Consider the following 18,633-nt stretch of genomic DNA (forward strand, 5'->3'; position numbering starts at 1 on the left):
GGGTGTACGAATCACGCTATTCTTCACTGCGTGACTCAATCCACCCTATGGATGTAACACGAATGCAGTTTCAGTTACTCATGGCACGTGTATAACTTCTTCCAATGCCTGATACTACATGGTTGGCTCACCAGTTGGGAAATAACGGTCGTTTATCCTTCGGGTTAATCATTATCGCGATGTATTCGTTAGTTCACAAGATTGCTGATTTCGAAGCATCTGGACGAGTTTAATATTTCAACATTTCATTAATGATTTTGATCTATTTGAATTGCGTTTTCCGCGATTCTAAAATTTCCCGACATCAAGATTTCGATTTTTCATTTACTTCATTGGGAGCTCAAATCATTCTCGTTTTATTCTAATATTTCGTAACTTCTGAATTTTTATTGATTCAAATGGCTTTGCTTATTTTCCATGAATTTAAAAATTCGTTATTTGAAAAATTGTCATTTCAAGCGATATAAATCATGCCATTTATATTCCAAGACTTAGATTCGATAATCTGAAGATTTCGATGTTACAATAAATTCAAATTAATGCTTTCGAATATTTATGATCATTCTAAAAATTCAAGATATCACCAATTTCATAAAATTTCAAACAACCTTAATAGATTACACCTCACTAGAATCGCATATCGGTCACACGGGGTGATATTCTGCTTCAACAATACTTACTAGTAATTATTTAAAAATATTTAGGTTCGCAGAAAAAGCTCTCACAGTTTTCCTAACCAAAATTGATTGTTTAAATATTATAAAACATCGGCAAAGTTAAATGATTTCGAACGATATCAACGATTCTACAATTTGAACCCCCTAATTATTTCAAGCGACTTTGCTACATTATTCATTTCAATTCAATTTTAGTTTTTTATATAATAACTACGATAAATAAATGATTTAACACTTGTTTTCATGTCTTTTATCACTTCTGTACGGTTCAGCTTCAAAGAAAGACATTGATAAACAAAAAATTGGAATGCATGAATCTATTTGCGACATGAGTTGATCGGAGCAACCAGAAATACTCTCATACGTATGTTATGCCAAAAAGTTGAAGCGTTGTTATTTGGTCTAATTTTCTCACTCGGTATTCGTACATGGCATCTGAATTCGTGAATCGAAAATTACAAACACTGCTGTTTATTCTTTGTCAGAGTTGCCCTCTGTAGCCCGGCGAACTTGAGGTCACGTCTTAATTTGGTTTGGCGATAAGAGATATAATGTGATGATCCGCGATGTCTTGAATATGTAATGAATCGGACGCGTAGAGGAAAAAAAGAAGAATACGAAAATTAAGGAAAGAAGAAAGTAAAAAAATGCTGAAAGAACGTGACTCGTTTATTTGATCAGTGCTCTGTCCGGTGTCTCACGTGATCCTTATAATACACACGTCTATTAATTGGCGACTGCAGAATTTCAAAACTCTTTGTCGAGCTGGTTTCTTATACTGGCAATTGTATGTTTTAAGTTTTATGTTACGCGTCAGCCTATCGAACGTATTGAATTTCTCCCCCTCTTAATTTTAACAATTCATGCCACGCATGCTTGTTATTATCGCATCGTATTGAGTAATTTGTACAATTTATACCATGATAATTCTTCGCCGTATTTCAGTATACTGCACATCAAAACGAGACCTCGTATAATGCTGACTACTGTAATTACCAAGTGTCAAGTTTTTATTTTGTGAATATAAAATCGACACGTTCTCAGAGAATGGTATTTATCGTTATAATTCAGAAATTTATACGCAGTCAGACTCTGTAAATCGGCATGAGAACAGCGTGAGAGTATAAATTAGAATTGTGAAAAATTTTAACCTTGGTCAGTCAAACATTGGCTTAATTTGACTTTATTGTAAGATTTGATGGAAAGTCGGTAAGACGGTGATTGTTTGCCTGAGATGTGGAAATTATTTTCAATTTTAACATTGTTAAAATACAAATTTGATATCGTAAAATACTCGCTATAACGAATCTAATAAGATATAAAAAAATATACAGGTAATTCTGAAAATATTAAGGTTTCTATTTTTTCGTGAGAACATAAGTCAATTTACTATCGACCTGAACATTATTGACTGCTAATTGAAGTTTCTGAATTTTTATAAACTATCGAGTAGCGCGAAATACAAAAATACGAGAATAAATTGTATGTGTGCCAAATGAAATGAAAATTTCGATATTATTTACAGATTCTGGAATATCGATGAACGCAATTATTTTTATAACACAACTTCACAATTTTAACGGTAGTAAAATTTTCGTAATAAAAATTTCAATACATACCCTAAATAATTTCATTACTGAAAGACTATATATTTCAGTTTTCATTGTAAATTGTATAATTCCCTGGTAAGAAAAATTGATCCAAATAATTGTAAGGCCGGTGACATTTCTTGTGTCTTGGGTTTTTTTTTTTATTTCCGCATCTTACTCCACGATATGTTTATGCCTATAATAATATCCTTTGTTCACCGATCGTGATCTTGATCGCGACAATGTGATTGACAGTGAAAAGAAATGTTATAACACCTTTGTTGACTAGCCGCGTTCGTGCGTTAAAGGACACGATCCGATATACGCAACCATTTGCATACACACGTTTGATTACGCGTGAAAGATATATTTTCATGGAAGAATAGAATTTCTAGACAAATGAAAGTAAAAAAAAATTCTCAATGATCCATCGCCAATAATATTCACTGTCATTATAGTGCAATTTGCAATCAATTTCACCCGGGATCGTTGTGTGATGATAAAAAGAAGAGCAAATTTTTTGATAAAACGTTTCACGTTTTGAGGAAAAAAATCCGTCAAAAAATCACGTCGGGATGTTTTGTTTCTACACAGCTAATGATTAGGGTGGTCCTTATTCAGGGTGTTGACGAATTTTTGCCAGACCATCCCCCGAACTCAACTTCAAATAATTCGAAAACAATCGCCTAATTTTTTTCAGATTTTTACATCGAATCTAAGATAGTCCGCATTGTGATCGAAGTTTCTTATGGAAATTAACATGGGTAAAACTTTTTTTCTCAGTATATATTTTATTGCAAGAGTAATAATGTTCCAAATAATCTGTAACCGCGAGGTTTTGGTGAGAATTAGTGCTACTATCTGAAAAAAAAATACACATCATCGTACCAGGCAATCTAGACGAATTGCACAACCTCGAAACCTGACTTTTTCTTTATTTAGAGGAAGTGCAATTCGTCTGGATTGCCTCGTACGATGATGTGTATTTTTTTTTCATACAGCATTACTAATGCCGACTAAAACCTCGCAGTTACAGATTTTTTGGAACATTATCACTTTCACGATAAAATATATAGTGCGAAAAAAAGTCTTTCTCATGCCATTCCCGTAACAAACTTCGATCACAACGCCGGCTATCTCAGACTTGCTGTAAGAATCGGAAAAAAATTTGGCGACTCTTTATAAATGATTTAAAATTGATTTCAGTGATGGGGCGGTAAAAAATTCGTCAACACCCTAAACAAGGACCACCCTACTAATGACACTAGATGTTTATTATATAAATATGGCGTACTATTTTTAAGTATTCGTGATGTATCATTTCAGGAATGCAAAAACTTCATAAATTTTTCGAAAGTTTTCGCATGCAATAAATTTTCCCCAACCCAGATCAGACCATTTTTCAAAAAGCCAAAAGTTATCGTCGATGACAATACTCGAGTTTAATTAGATTCCTACGCCTGTATTCACATGACATGCAGGAAACGGTTCCAAGAGGAAATTGTACCGTCAGCTTATATTCTCTCAGGCAGGCGCACCTACGTCATTTCTACAATCTTATACGATCTAGTTTCGCAACCGTACGGAAACTTGATACTTTCTTTATAATTACGCCTATAACCTACTGAAGAAATAAGTTGTCCGCACAGATCGCTAATCCTCCTAGCTGCAGCTGCGACTGTTACTTTACACCGGGACTAACGTGTAGTACACTGTTCATTCGAGTGAAACTCAATTCCAGTACATGTGGAGACTGGGTTTTGTCCATTGTAACAGAATCACCGTGATTCGTATATTCATTCATTGACCTCGTGTGTAAGAAATGATATTCAGAGTTCTCAAATTTTTCATCAAATTTTTGTTCGTCGAACCTTGATGCCTCTTAACAGCATGAAGTGAAAAATTTGCCGAACCACGAACCGATCGGTAAGTCCTGACGATGTGAAAAATTGTCTGTCCTAAAGGCAAGAGCAGCGCAATAATTGGTGTCTCAATTTTGTATTCAATCCTCGCAACGAGCCGAAGGATTTCACCCGAAGCCCCGTAATAAGAACCAGGTGCGAGAGCCGTTACTGCAGGTGTGAAAATTACTCCAAGTGACATCGGGGCCTCACCTGCGCTTGTTCCTCAATTCAAGTCATACCCACGAATTATCATTAATTACAATGTACCCGTGACAATTATCAATTCCCGCCTACTCCACGGATATGTAATATAATTAGGACACGTGCCGAATTCATGATTGTCATTCCGTGATTAATTATACCGTGTAAGCATTGTTTTCTATTTATCGATTGAAATCGCTCGACGATCATCGCTCCACGTGTATAAAGTGAGAAATCGCAGCCGAGAAATAAATATTTGTTTCGAAGTTAGCCTGATTTGTTCATTCCTATTTTTGAATACATGCTTAGATTTGAGTAATCCGCTTCACTACTTTCCGTTTGCATAAATTTCACCCCAGTATTATTATCGGACGGTTTACGCTCAATGAGACCGATTTTGAACCCTTGCAGAATGAGCTGGAATCTGTGATATATTAATATGTTTTTAATGTTAAAGAGACAAAAAAAAATTGTTTTGAAAAAATTTAATAGTTTGTTATTATTATTATTATTGTTGTTATTCATCAAAGTTGGCACCTCGAAAAAAAGCGCGTGGCTGGCCCCGGTGATTTTGGCTCTTAATGTTATCTGAAATCAAAAATTCTTGATAATTCTTGATCTATAGACACGAAGTCTCAACGAGAACTGCGCAGGAGAATGCACTGGTATGAAAACAACGTCGTTAGGCGATATCTTTCCGTCTTTTTCTATCAGTTCGAACTAGTTTTATATGTACAGATACAATTTCAATAAATTAAAATAATTTAAACGCAAACATAAAACATAACGAATTCTGAATTTTGTATAACAAAAGAAAAAATCCACCATTACCAGACGCGCATCCGCCTTATTTTAATTGGAAAAAGAAAAAAATTTCCTAAAGTAGATAGACAAAACTGGTTCTTGGATCGTGGGAGTCTTGGAAATAAAACAGGCGATTTTTCTCCTTAAAATTGTTCGGTACTTGTGATTGAAAAAAAAAAAAATCTAAGCCAGGTATCGAAAAAACGACTCAACAAGTACTAGATTATTGTATGAGACATGACTGAGCCAAACTAAATGCCGATCGGTCCAGTAGTTACGGATATATTTCTGGTACCGATTTTGAAAACACCGTTTTCATAAAAACGCGTTTGAAGTTTTGAGCACAGCTTACACTGAAATAGTTGGTTTTTTTCAAACTTACTTGAAATCGTCGATTCCTGAGCAATATGACGGGTCTTCGTTAGATGTCAACGCTTCCGTTGGATCGTTTTTTTTTTTTTTGTGCCGTTTCAACCTCATTTTTCATTCTTTGCAAAACGCTATAACTTCGTCGTTACTGCGCATTTCTTTATGAAATTTTCGTGGTATACACTCAAAGGATTGTACTTTGAAATGCAAATTTTAATTTCAAAAGTACTTTTAACATTGCAAATATGTAAGGATGCGTTTCCATCGTAAGCTGCGAGAAATTATAAAAAATTATTCGACTGATTTTCTTGCAAATTAATCATCGGAATCTGATCTACATTCAGCCAGTTCTTTGCACTTGCAATTATAAAGCCAGTGCATCAGTCTCACTGACTAATTACCCGTAATGTCAATACAGACTCGGCGCTGTTTAATGTTATCAGCTACCGCACTCTTCTGTTTTATAATCTATCGCTTGATCAGTGACTATTCGCCGCCGATTGATATTTATATAGTGCATTTTTTCGGATCTCTATGATCTTTCCGCGCGATGCCCGATAACGGATTCAACTGCGATGCGGAGATAACATGATACTGCAGACATTAATAAACAAAGACAAGCTCAAAGATACCGTAAAACGTGTCAAAATCCGGGCGAAAATTTCTAACGACGAATATTCTACTTGTAAAATCCAAGATATCAAATAACCGCGGTAAGAGGAAAAAAAAAAATAAAAAAAATGGATCAAAATGAGAGAGAAGAGGAAACTTGATCGCGTTTCGGGTTGATTTCAACCGATGAATCCGTTGCTCCTTGATTTTCACACAACATTTCTGACTCGCGACGAACCGCGCTGGTCAGATCTAGTTTGTCAGCCAAGAATAAAACAGCAGCTTCACGTGTTCGTAACGTGAAACATAGGTATCGGCGTGTGGGTATCGGGGAAAACAGAAACAAGTTATATCAGGTGTAAACAAAAAATTACGTTGTACCGACGCCTTGTAATTATTATTCTGTTGTATATTATAGGCGCGGCTGACAATCGAGCGAGCCTTGAGCAAGTTGGAACTTCTTTTACGCGATACAATCCGTGCGGGCGCCGATTTATGTGATAATACCGTTAATAATGTGACATTTTTATACCTGAATTAGTTATGCAATCCCATACGATTTTCAACCACATTGATATTTTCACTGTTTAGTTGAGACTGATCGATGTGGGTGAAATTTAACGACCCAACGTATAAGAAATGTCTAGAATAGTTAAATATTCAATACGAAATAGTGGAAAGTGAAAGTTTTTTTTTTTTTTTTTTTTTTTTTTTTTCTTAAGAAATATTCCACTAACAATAAATCATCTTGTACAACTCTACGTATTATTATCATGCCGACTTTAGGTAAAACTCAACCGCGTTTTATCAGCATAAGGATTTCATCCTGGTCAAATTTTAATCCACTATAACAAAAATACCATAAATTGACACATCGTTTAAAAATTTATTCAAGGATGTAGGAAAATCATTAAATTAATCCAAACACACAGATATTATTACTCATATCCGTCCGTTCGTCCGGATGAAACAATCCTTCGGAATATTCTCCGTATAATGTACAGTGCACACTGTAATATGTATACGTATACAATATTACATATGCAAAGTTGGCGTAGGTATCGCATTTGCTAAAAGTATTCACGTACACGAGAAACGCGTTGCGGTGGCCCGGGAACTCCTGCAGCGAAACAAGGGGTGTATAATAAGGACGGAGGCTCGGAATGCCGATTAAAATCCTCATTCTCTCTCTCTCCCTCTCTCTCTCTCATACGCATAAAATCTGTATGCGTTGCGCTGCGGCCTTTCCGCTAATACGGGACCGCCTGCAGCCGCAGTGAATACGTGATAAACTTACGTATTATTTCTTTAACCGTGCGCACAGACGACTAATTATTATGATTATGAGTTATTACGTCACAGGATATCCTCGTTCTAATGTTGTACCTGCGTAGTAGTTATTAACAGCTTAATTCAGCGAATGCGCAAAATAATAATAATAATAATGGTAAACAATAAATTCCTAATAACTTATAGACGCAACAAGTTTTTAAACCGGACGACTAATCAATGCCTGGTATATAATTTTTGCAAATTTATATAGGTATCTTACATTCTCTGGGTGAAATAATTGGCCTAATGGTTAGATTAGAATGCAGCTTAATGCAGCTGGGTAACGGAACAATGTGACGACCGGGTTTAACGGTATTTTTATTATTCAATTCGACAATAGTTTATGACCGCGCATAATCAACGAAAGCGTATGTGAAACGCTGGTCAAATTTTTCCGTGTAGACACATTTATACGAATATTTTTTACGCAAATATATTCGATGTCGCTTTGAAAACATGCTGCTTTATAATGTTATATAAAATTTTTCAAGAGAAACTCTAAATTTTAATGCCTGTGGATAGGCAATCGAAGATACTAAATTTTTTTCTTTTCTTGCGGCATACCTACATATATGTTCAAAATTTATAGCTGCATTTGCCTATCTGCTGTAGTTGAGCGGCGAGTTTCACGGAAAACTCAAGTTACGCACACGTTTTGTAATCGCATACAATTGGATGAGATTAATTCGCGTGGAATAAAAAACTCTCCGAGCATAATGAGGCGTATTAACAACAATAATTTTAATAACAATAATAATTTCCTTAAGTAGCAACTATCTGCATTCTGCGCTGTGCAGGCATATGTGTCGATCAGATGTAATCGCATCGCGGAATAACTGAAACGCACGATCTATAAGTGATAATACGAAGCTTTGTGTATACTAAATCGTCATGCTGATTAAGACGTCGTCGTACGATTAATGCGTCACGTGTTAACAGGATATGTTCACTTGTCGGCTCGGTTATACGATTTTTGTTTCTACAAAAAGAAATCCTGCGTGCACATTGTACGCGTGACTTACCGAGTATCATCGCGCGAATCGCACGATACCTTTGTTCATCGCTGTCTCAAATTTATCAATAATAAACTGGAGATTATATAAATTAGTCTCGATGCTGGATTTCTTGGAAACTCGACACAATTGATACAGACCTAAATAATACCTGATACAAATTTGTTTTTTTTTTTTTTTTCTTTTTTTCGAAAATATTTCATCGTATCTTTAATTGCCATTTCGAGCACCAAATCTAGGATAATAAATTTATTCGAGGATTTTTGGAAAAAAATATTTCTCTCACGAGGGACTCAAGCTTGGTATATTGTTCATATTATTATTTCCCAAGATCGTTAAATCGTCTTACAGACGAAATCATCTTAAGATCGAGTAAAGAAAGTCGTTTTTTCTTTTCTTTCTTACCCTTTACAACAAGTTACAAACAACCGTGGAGATTTTCGATTCAGTGAAATATTCTCAAGAGTAAAAGAAAACAATGCAAAATATCGTGTAATATTATGTAATTTGATTTCAATAAGTATCTGTGAGAATTTCTTATCTTTGAATTTGTTATTACCTGCATTCAAGCTGCATTCGTTGCACTCGCTCATTCGTTTATTTTCTCGTTTGTTCACTTTTGAACCGTGAAGCGTCGAGAGAGAAAAACAATATAATCGTTGGCGATGTTTTCCAAAGTCAGATTATACGAGGCAGCGCCCCCGAGTTTTATTTATATTATATATCTGCGCAGTTGGGCCATTCGTATTATGTGCTCAATGCAGTTCCTGCCAAACCCCCGTATTTAATTCAACCACAAAGGCGGCATTCCAGACACACAATAGCATTTGAGTTTATGTTCGAGCAATAATTGCTAGCGTTGGTTTTTTGCACGCGTAATTTCTTTTTTCTCACGTAATTTATGACTCAACGTTAATTACCGTACACAGTTTTTTACGAGTGAATTATTTTTCTTCATCAACCATTATTGCAGACTGCAACAATAATTTCTACACTAGTATTTGCATGCCAAGCTTTCGGAACTGAGACTGCATAGCTAAAAATATTAAAGAAAATATTCACAGAGATTCTAATCATCTGTTAATTTTGCAAGTTTTCGTCGTAAATTATCATATGTAAATGTTTCCGAAAACAAATTCCATTGATTTTCCCGTTATGTTTTTGAACTAGATAATTCTGTATAGATTTCTTCGTGGTATAAGTCACACTGAGAAACCGCAGGAAAAATTTCATTCATTCGAACATTTGTCTCGATCAATTTAAACAAATTTTTGCATTGCTGTACAATTGAACGAAATTTTGTTTGTTTCGTCGGAGAGAGCTTAGAAAAGTTAAAAAAGTAATTTATTCTGAATCAGCCAGTACTTCATATTATTCTTTTTTTTTTATAATTCCAAATTATCTTGTGAAATATCATGCGACGTTTGCGTATTTAAATATTGCGAAATACTACAACGCAGAATTGATAAAATTCTCCAACGTTATTTTATTCACAATTGCATTTGTAACCTTTCGCTACATTGATGATGAGATTCGACGACGACTGTATATTTTTGAATGCGTAAGAAAACAAAAAAAAAAAAAAACAATTTGATAGGTTCGTGAGATATTTGGTTAAACCGACCAAACGTATTAAACTGATAAAAATTTGTATGCGAAAAATGCGGATAATCAAATCAAAAACATTTGTCACTAATTTCAACATATTTTCATCTAAAGTAAAAAAATGTTGTTGGTCAAACTATTTTTTCGAACTAGCCGAAATTTTAGTTTGAGTGTACCGATTATAATTCACATGTGTAAATTAATCAGTCACGAGAAAATAAGTAATTATTTTCAAGGGTGAACAAAACTTTAAAAACCAAAAATTTCGATGAAGAATTACAGAAGTATATAAAATATTTTCATGACTCCATTTCACATTTGTTATATCAAGTGTAGACATGCGTGCTCGGCAGACGTAATAATTGCAGAGCGTCATAATTAATGCTCTAATTACGTGCGACTAATCCACCACTGAAATAATGTCGCAATAACAATATACAGCAGGGTCGCGTAATTGCATGTTTCTTTTGATACGATTTGTATACCCACAGAGCACTAGGTGGAAGGCCTTTGTGTCCCTCTTAGCAAGAGATAAAGTTAAAGCTGTAATCTCGGCACATAAACCCGAGTATTTACCTAATAAGTCAACTGCAACTGCGCTATTCTATTATTACCCCACTCCTATGAAGCAATTGAAATATGGATATGCGGATGTATAAACATATCTATAGTAAATTATATGGTAAAGCTTCCACGAGAAATCAGTCGCCAAATGCATGCTTGACCCACTTTGACAGTAAAATGCAGCAATGTAGTGAATAATAAGGAAAAAATACTGTCTCGGTAATTGTAATTCAGATATATTCATGCTTTACCCGTACGTATGTAAAAGGTTGGATTCTATTTAGCGTTATAATTCTTATTTATAAGTAAATGTCACTTCGTTCTGTCATTTTTTTCTACATTGCGAAAGAAATTCCAACGACTTATGGCAGACCAATTAGAAGCCTACCACCTAATTACTGATGTTTTGGTAACTATTTGTCGTTTGACTTTAATTAACTTTTATCCTGTTTACGTATTGAATACTATGTTGCTTGTTCAACACATGATAATAAACTTCGAATCACTGCCACTGATCTGAGGAAATAAAGGTCGTGGTGGAGTCATCGATTTACTTCAACTAGATTTGGTCTCTTAAGTCATCTAATACCCCTAGAGTTAAAATTCTTTTAAAAATCATTAATTTCTGGTTATATCTTCTCTGTCCGAAAGATACTTTTTTCTGTCGTCCCGACTAATGCGGATTTGGTAACTTTCATTAATTTTCAGCCTTCTGTCGCAATTTCCTAATCTATCGTTGACACTACTCCCGCAAGCACAATATTGTAATTGAACATATAATCAAAATTGAAACATTTACGAATTTCTTCGAAAAATTAACTAGGCGAAGTTTCATATACCTAGATATTTTTCACACAGTATATTACGGGGTTGGTTTGTTGTATTATTTTTTTTTAATTCCTTGAACATTGAAATAAGAACTAATGTTGAAAGTAATAGATTCTTGGAAAGTTTAAGAGGATTCAAAAGTCTGACCAATGCAGGCTGCTTCTACTGATTCTAGCTCGGCACGTCCAGTAGTGCCACCTGTGCCAACTGTAAAAGAACTAGAAGGTCACAAAACGCGTCCACCACCAAAAAATTGCGCAGAGTTGCGAAACCTACATACATAGCAACTCTTCGTTCACCTTTCGTTGTCGACCATCTATGTTATCCACGGTTAATCACCCTGAAAAATATACAACATGGCCGACAACGAAAAGTTCGAATTGGTGGGTCGTCGTAAGCGAGGAAAACGAGCGTCAGACGTACTGCGAGATAATAACACATCCAGAAATATATCCGAGTACGAGGTTGACAATCTGAGCCGGTAAGTTTTTCAAACGGTACGTGAACCGCGTAGCCGATTGTAAATTTGCGGAGAAGAAAAGTGACTAGATATAACCTCAAACCAAGTTTACCATGTTGCTATTTTCAGCAAACTAAAAGATGCCAAAGACGAGCTTAACGATTCGAAGTATAAGATTAGCCTTTTTCAAAGCCTGAAAGAATGCACCCAGCTCCTCAACGTAGATCGTATCAACGAAATTGTCTGCTATGGCTTAGGCAATTTCTTCAATCTGAAACAGTCTAGGTATCAGTTGGCTCTGCTCCTGATCGTCAGGGATTATTTTAGCGCCCAAGTTTTTGTGTACGACCCTCTATTCTGTGCTGAAGAAATTCGGTACTTAGAGTCGATAGACTGTCAGGTATTGCAAGAAAATGAAGAGGGCAAGCGGAAGGTTGAAGCGACTACTTTAGTGTATCTACCCCACTGCCCAAAGCAGCTAACAAATAATTATCTGTATGCCAATTGGGGTCCGGGAATAAAGAATTCGATTCTTTTGACTAATAGTTTTACTGAAATACTCGATTCTCACACAGCTAGAGCTTTGGATAATTCTGCAGGTTATATAGCGAGGATAAATCCTTTCGTTAAAGAAATACAATTAGAAAATTCCTTTCGATATAACAACGTATTTAACGACTCTGCGCTCCATATTTTCATCAAAGATAACTTGGACAGGGTTCCAATAGGATTTTGGCTGGATAGGGAAGAACCTGTATATAATAAGGATGATATTGAGTTCATTACAAATGCCTTGAACCAGAGCTTGATGCTGTAGGAATACCATTGATTAGATAACTGCGTAAGTTTTGATCGTTTCTAAACCATATCTTAAATCTTGGGATTAGTTTTACAATAAGGTTGTGTCAGTGATGAAATCTTTGGATATTTTTTCACCATGTTGTAATAGTGGCACATAATATTTAAGAAACGATGGTTGCAGAGTAAATTTCTGATTACTCAGTTTACTACGATATTAAATCTCGATACTCTCATTACGTTGAATGAAAGCAGGAATAAATCATTTAGTTTATATTTTATAATTACACTGTTGCAGAAACCCTAAACGATGAATGGAAATTTGAAAATCCTAAGATCGCTGATTAATGAGATTCGTCATGTAGGGAAGGAGAAAAAAATGAAGGACAACATCATGGTGCAGTATATATTAGAGGAGGCAAGAAAACACAGAGAAACGTCAGAAGTGCTGTGTAAGGCGAGGGAGGAGCTGAAAAGCATGGGAGAAAACTACCTTTGCTATTTAGAATCCCAAAGAAAGTACAATGAAATCAGAACTCAGTATGCCGGTAAAGGTGACAGAAGTGTTAAGGAAACTGCTGACTTGGTGGGATTCAAGCTGCCCCACGATCCAAAATAAGTTGAAAAAGGAATTTGTAAATAACCTTTTAATAGTAGTAAATGTAAAAATGTTCATTTCATAACAATGTTTAAAGAAAGTAAAAACAGGTGAAATAGCAACGTCGATATGTATCGCAAAATATTTGGCTCTTTTCCTGAAATCTTTGACACCTATTTTGCACATTTTTTTTCTCTTTTTACTCATGAGTATTCCTTGCGGATTGCTTTTGCTATTGTCGACAACTGCATGTTGCTTGTTCCCTCGTATATTGTGCCAATTTTACAATCTCTGAAGAATTTCTCCTGTGGGAAATCAGTCGTGTATCCAACGCCCCCCATGAAATCTATGCATTTAGCCGTCACCCTAACTGCCGTTTCTGTAATTTAAACATTCATTATAGTCAAAACGGGGCTTTAGTCTCGCTGACCAAACAGCCGATACAAATTTTCTCACCAGATGCAATTAGCTTCGCCATCGCGGCTTCCTTTGCAAATGGCTTCTTTGCCTCCACCAGACGCGCCGCATTGTAAACGAGCAATCTAGCACTCTCAACCTCCGTCACTGCTTGTGCAATCTGATGCTGCATAGACTGTAATTGGTGAAAAAGTTGATATCGTAATGAGCTAAAAAGTGATTAGTTGTAAAGCATCATCAGTTACAGAGTAGAAGAAAAATCATTCGCCTAAGGAATAATAAACAGAATGAGTTCGAAATTCGTGATAACTGTATTGATGATTATTATAAAAAAATCGTTATTTTGCAACATTGAAATTGTTTGTAATTCGATACACTACGATACAGTAAAACATAATCGTGTTTTGCAATCTTAACTCCGCGAAAGTAACACTGAAGATAAGAAAATAGACATGTTTTCAAAATTTTCCATTGTGTTAATGCTACTAACTTCAATCTCGTTGTACAGTACAACAAATACAAATAACTGACCTGAAACGAAAATATATCTTGTCCAAACTGCTTTCTCTCCAAAGTGTAGGGTATTGTTGCATCTAGCGAGCCCTGCGCCATGCCGATCATTTGAGCACCAATACCGACTCTACCCTCGTTCAAAAAACCGGCGGCGTATTTGTAACCGTGACCAAACTCTCCCAGTATATTGCTTTCCGGAACCTGCAAGGGAAAAGTTTCTGTTAATATTTTTTCGATACATTTTCGAAAATATTCATTAAACCCCTCGTTTCGCTGTTTACTTCACCCTGACGAATTGGATCGTCTGGCCAAACTCACCCTAACATTATCAAAATGCAACATGCAAGTTCCCGATGCCTTAATACCCAATTTATCCTCTGGTTTAGCTACTGTGAGTCCCGGTGTTTCTCGATCAACGAAGAATGTGGTGATGCCTCGGTATCCCTGGAATACAAGAGATAAGTGCTATGATTTGTGAAGTGAAATTAAAACTACAGGGAAGATTGTTGAACAGACTTACCGCCGATGGATCTGCGTTTGCAAATACTAAAAATACTCCAGCTATGTCTGAGTTTGAAATCCACATTTTAGTTCCATTGATAACATAGTCGGAACCGTCTTTCTTTGCCACTGTTTTCAATGAAAATGCATCAGATCCTGCGCTGGGTTCAGTTAAACAGAAACTACCTGGCTGGAAAAAGTAGAAAACAAAATTTGCTGTCCGATTAATGGAAAAAAAATTTGTCACAACTTAAATTTGCGTATTAGTATATCATGTGTATTGAGATTTTTTGAGAATATCATTCTCAAATGAAGGAATTTTTCTACCCAGTCACTTGACTCTTGTTTTGAAATTGAACTTGGAAAACTTATCAACTTTTTGACCATGCGTCATAAAAATATACTTTAAACGAATGCATAACAACTATTTGACACATTCTTTAACGTAGATATCCATAAGGTAGAAGAAGAAAAATAAAAAAGCAGAATTAAAACAAAAAAGTCGTATCAGCAATCATGTTTTCGCGAACCTGAGAACGGGTTTATCAAGAAGAGGTATAAATCGTCATATCATATCGCTGTAAGTAGACGAGCCTTTTAATTAGGTGAATTACAATTATTACTTAATAAATATTTGTATTACGTTACGTCACATTCATGCATCAGGGATTACTTACGTATTTTTGAGCAAGATTTGGCAAGTACTTTGCTTTTTGCTCCTCTGTGCCGACTTTAATTATCAACGAATTTACCAACGTGTTGTGGATATCGACGAGGGCAGCAACCGCTCCGTCTACCTTAGCCAACTCCTCCACCATCAATATCGTCGACATGAAATTGCTCCCCGTGCCTCCGTACTTCTCGGGAATTTCCATCCCCATTAGCTGGCGGAAGAGGAAAATTTGAACAAAAAAAAAAAACAATAACAAACAAATTATCCACAAAGGTGAATCTATTACCTCTCTTAAGAATTCTGAACATGGAAGCGTGAGTTAATATAATTCATCCAAAAAACATATATACGAATTTATCTGAAAACGTATACGTTTGTGTTTACTTTCATCGCCAATTATCTCAACTAATTTTCAATATTTCTAAGATTTATAATTCATTTGATTATACGATATTTTGGATGCAACAGTTGTAATGAATTAACGAAGCTTACTCAAGAAATTTCAGAGAAATTGATGAAAGCCAATTGAATAAGGAAAACATAAACTTAGAAACTTCAAATGCAGTGGTCTAAACTGGAAATGATATTGCGAAATAAGGGAAATCAAAGAAGTTGTATGTTTTCGACATCACGGGGAATGAATTTATATAACTGAAAATATTCAAAATCATTGCGAATTAAGTGAAATCATAAGATAGCGTCGAAAATTTCTGAACGACTTGTGCAGGCAAATGCCTAACAATTTCAATTCATTAATATCGATTTCTATTGTAACATACTATTTTCATTAATTTTTGGATTTTTTTTTTGTGGTCTCTTGTGATTCTGTCTCGTCTGAAAATCACTGGGAATCACCTAGAACGCTGTAAAAACATTGGGACTCAATGAAAATCAGTTGATACTAACGTTGAAAATCATCGAAAATTTGTCGTAATCAATGTCACCGAGATAAAGCCATTCATTTCATTTCCAAGTTAAGTGAGAAAAGTCAGAATATTTTCAACAAAAGTTCTTTAAAAATCCCCTGTATACAACGGTGAACATCTTTTATTAATCTGTTGTTAGGCCATTTTTTCATAGAAGTTTTATAAGTCATTCGCAGCATGGGTAGAAAATTTGAATCTCTATTTGCACAATCGAAGCTTTTCAAACATATTTCATCGAATTCTTACACTTTCGATGAATTCCAGTTGACATTATCGATTGAAAAGCTCAAATTCATCGGTAATACTTTCTCAGGAAAATCCGAATATACTTCTTCATTGAAATTGAAATCGAGTTGAGAACCTTTAAATTTCTCATTTATTTCTTCACAATCGAAGAGCAAAAATTCTGCCAATTGACTAAATCAAAGTCAATTCTTACCGTCTTCCACCGATTTCTATGATTTTGATTGTGAATAAATATTATTTTCTTTTTAACCAGGGCATATATTAGTTTTGTAATTCACTGTATAAATAAACTGATCTCTGGTTTTCCGTATCATTGAGATAATAGTCAATTATGCAACGTATTTGTCAGACCTCTTTCGCAACCTGTTTGCAATTGGTACGTGTAGTATAAATATGCATCATTCTTACCCCATTTGCGAACAAAGACTGCAATAATCCGTCATCGATTTTACCCTCTTTTTCCATTTTTCTTACGATTGGCAAAATCTCGTCTTTGGCAAGTTTCGCCACTGCGCAAAATCAAAGAAACCATGAGGTACATATATAAGGCAAACTGAATCATTGTATATTAATATCGGGTCAATGGTTAATAATTCCAGATTAGTTTAACCAAATCTATTTTGCACATTCGACACGTGTCGGTATATTTTTTACCCTTTTCAGTGTTTCGCAATAAAATCTGGTTACTTTAATACCGGAAACTGATAACAAGCTTTCGCGATTCGCCTACTTTTGTTCAGGCAACAACGTTGGTAGTAAGCTTAAACACATGCTGTACCATCCTAATAACAGATAGCATAGTTACCATATAATTCTATTCAACAACTCCATTACTCTGAAAGTATTTTATACCGATTTAATTTTTATTCGGCTTTTGATTGATCCTTTCTTCAATGATTTGTTCGTCGACTGTATGAACAACAATAATTATACGTTTAATTATAGCCCTCACGATCGAACCAGCTGTGTCGATTCAACTGGGTATGATTGTAAATAATTACGAAAAATGATCGGAAAGCCTTGAAATTTTTTTTTTTTTTTTTGTCATCAACACGCGTTCCTTGTGCGCTTAAATACCACAATGCAGTCTAAAATCGACGTGTAGTTAAATAATCTTCATAAATAAACAATTTAACCCTGAGGACCTACTGACCAGTTTCCTTCATCATCAGTTCATCGTCGGTGAATTCCGTCAAGGGACGAGGATTGGTCTGACACAGTGTAGCACATACGTGGAACTTTCTACCGTCGATCAGTTTTCTCGGTAACTATTGAAAAAAAAAATCATACAATAACAATAATAATCAACGGACCGGGGGTCGCCGATTGTAATTATCGGTATGTAATTGTAACGCAGAGATGCGATATTGTGGTAAACGGGTGTTAGTATCAATTGCCCACTTACTTGACGCACTAAGGATCTAACCGCATTCATTTTGAAATTTACTTGTTATCAGTTCACTCTTGATGTGTTTATCGGCACGAGTTGCGTTCCGCAACTGCTGGAATAATACTGCAAGATATCATGGGGCAGGTTCGGATCTGCCTGCCGGCCAATACGGCGAGAATCGAGGAAGGTAGGGAACAGGTTATATAATGAGAATAAATAATCGTCGACACATTCTCGCGGAGTATACACAGAATAACATGCTTGTTCAGAAATTGGCCTTATCACGAAATGCCTTATCACCATCGTACGGGCGATTGCGTAATTCTGACAAGTTAATGTGCCGGGAGCTTAATGGTGTTGTAAATTAGGAAATCAGATTTAACTTCGGGCGAACGCACTCGTTAATACGTTGTTTTGTTTAATAATTTTATATCTCACTTATAACTCTCTACTCAATCTCGTACGTCGACGTACGTACATTCGATTCAATTACTGCACCTATTGTGCGCCACTTAATACTGATAAGTCGAATATCTCGCAAGAGTTTCATAGCTGCAGGCTTTCGTATAAGTATAACGATCTAAGCAATTTTTAAATTCGCTTTGGGTCTGTT

The 18,633-nt window shown here is 35.5% G+C and overlaps 2 protein-coding genes across 6 annotated transcripts; one reads left to right on the top strand and one right to left on the bottom strand.

The window, feature by feature from the left end:
- The first annotated feature begins 11,743 nt into the window (after positions 1-11,743).
- On the top strand, positions 11,744-13,944 carry LOC124300877 (protein FMC1 homolog). 5 transcript variants are annotated; one of them, XM_046755335.1, is made up of 4 exons: positions 11,745-11,979; positions 12,088-12,243; positions 12,676-12,799; positions 13,055-13,178. In XM_046755335.1, exons 1-3 carry the CDS (start codon positions 11,855-11,857, stop codon positions 12,773-12,775), a joined length of 381 nt encoding a protein of 126 aa, XP_046611291.1. In that variant the 5' UTR covers positions 11,745-11,854; the 3' UTR covers positions 12,776-12,799; positions 13,055-13,178. The 5 variants fall into 5 exon arrangements, with proteins under 5 accessions (XP_046611292.1, XP_046611291.1, XP_046611295.1 ...); XM_046755336.1 differs by lacking the exon at positions 13,055-13,178 and having other exon boundaries at positions 11,744-11,979; positions 12,558-12,694; XM_046755339.1 differs by lacking the exon at positions 12,676-12,799 and having other exon boundaries at positions 11,749-11,979.
- On the bottom strand, positions 13,414-18,218 carry LOC124300869 (short/branched chain specific acyl-CoA dehydrogenase, mitochondrial). The gene is made up of 9 exons (XM_046755311.1): positions 18,036-18,218; positions 17,784-17,898; positions 17,039-17,139; positions 15,463-15,669; positions 14,805-14,975; positions 14,603-14,728; positions 14,303-14,485; positions 13,811-13,946; positions 13,414-13,733 (listed from the first exon to the last, which is right to left on the bottom strand). The coding sequence occupies exons 1-9, from the start codon at positions 18,063-18,065 to the stop codon at positions 13,558-13,560; spliced, it is 1,245 nt and encodes a 414-aa protein (XP_046611267.1). The 5' UTR covers positions 18,066-18,218; the 3' UTR covers positions 13,414-13,557.
- Between the last annotated feature and the right edge of the window lie 415 nt (positions 18,219-18,633).

This window comes from Neodiprion virginianus, chromosome 3, assembly GCF_021901495.1.
Source record: "Neodiprion virginianus isolate iyNeoVirg1 chromosome 3, iyNeoVirg1.1, whole genome shotgun sequence".
Classification (NCBI taxonomy): domain Eukaryota; kingdom Metazoa; phylum Arthropoda; class Insecta; order Hymenoptera; family Diprionidae; genus Neodiprion; species Neodiprion virginianus.

What these genes read in the sequence shown, in the direction of transcription:
- LOC124300877 (XM_046755335.1), top strand. Translation starts at nt 11,855, where the DNA reads ATGGCCGACAACGAAAAGTTCGAATTGGTGGGTCGTCGTAAGCGAGGA. An exon ending in GAGGTTGACAATCTGAGCCG is followed by an intron (nt 11,980 to 12,087) that starts GTAAGTTTTTCA and finishes TGCTATTTTCAG; the next exon opens with CAAACTAAAAGATGCCAAAG. An exon ending in TTCAATCTGAAACAGTCTAG is followed by an intron (nt 12,244 to 12,675) that starts GTATCAGTTGGC and finishes TAACTTGGACAG; the next exon opens with GGTTCCAATAGGATTTTGGC.
- LOC124300869 (XM_046755311.1), bottom strand. Translation starts at nt 18,065, where the DNA reads ATGAATGCGGTTAGATCCTTAGTGCGTCAA. An exon ending in TTAGATCCTTAGTGCGTCAA is followed by an intron (nt 17,899 to 18,035) that starts GTAAGTGGGCAA and finishes TTTTTTCAATAG; the next exon opens with TTACCGAGAAAACTGATCGA. An exon ending in CAAATCTTGCTCAAAAATAC is followed by an intron (nt 14,976 to 15,462) that starts GTAAGTAATCCC and finishes TACTTTTTCCAG; the next exon opens with CCAGGTAGTTTCTGTTTAAC.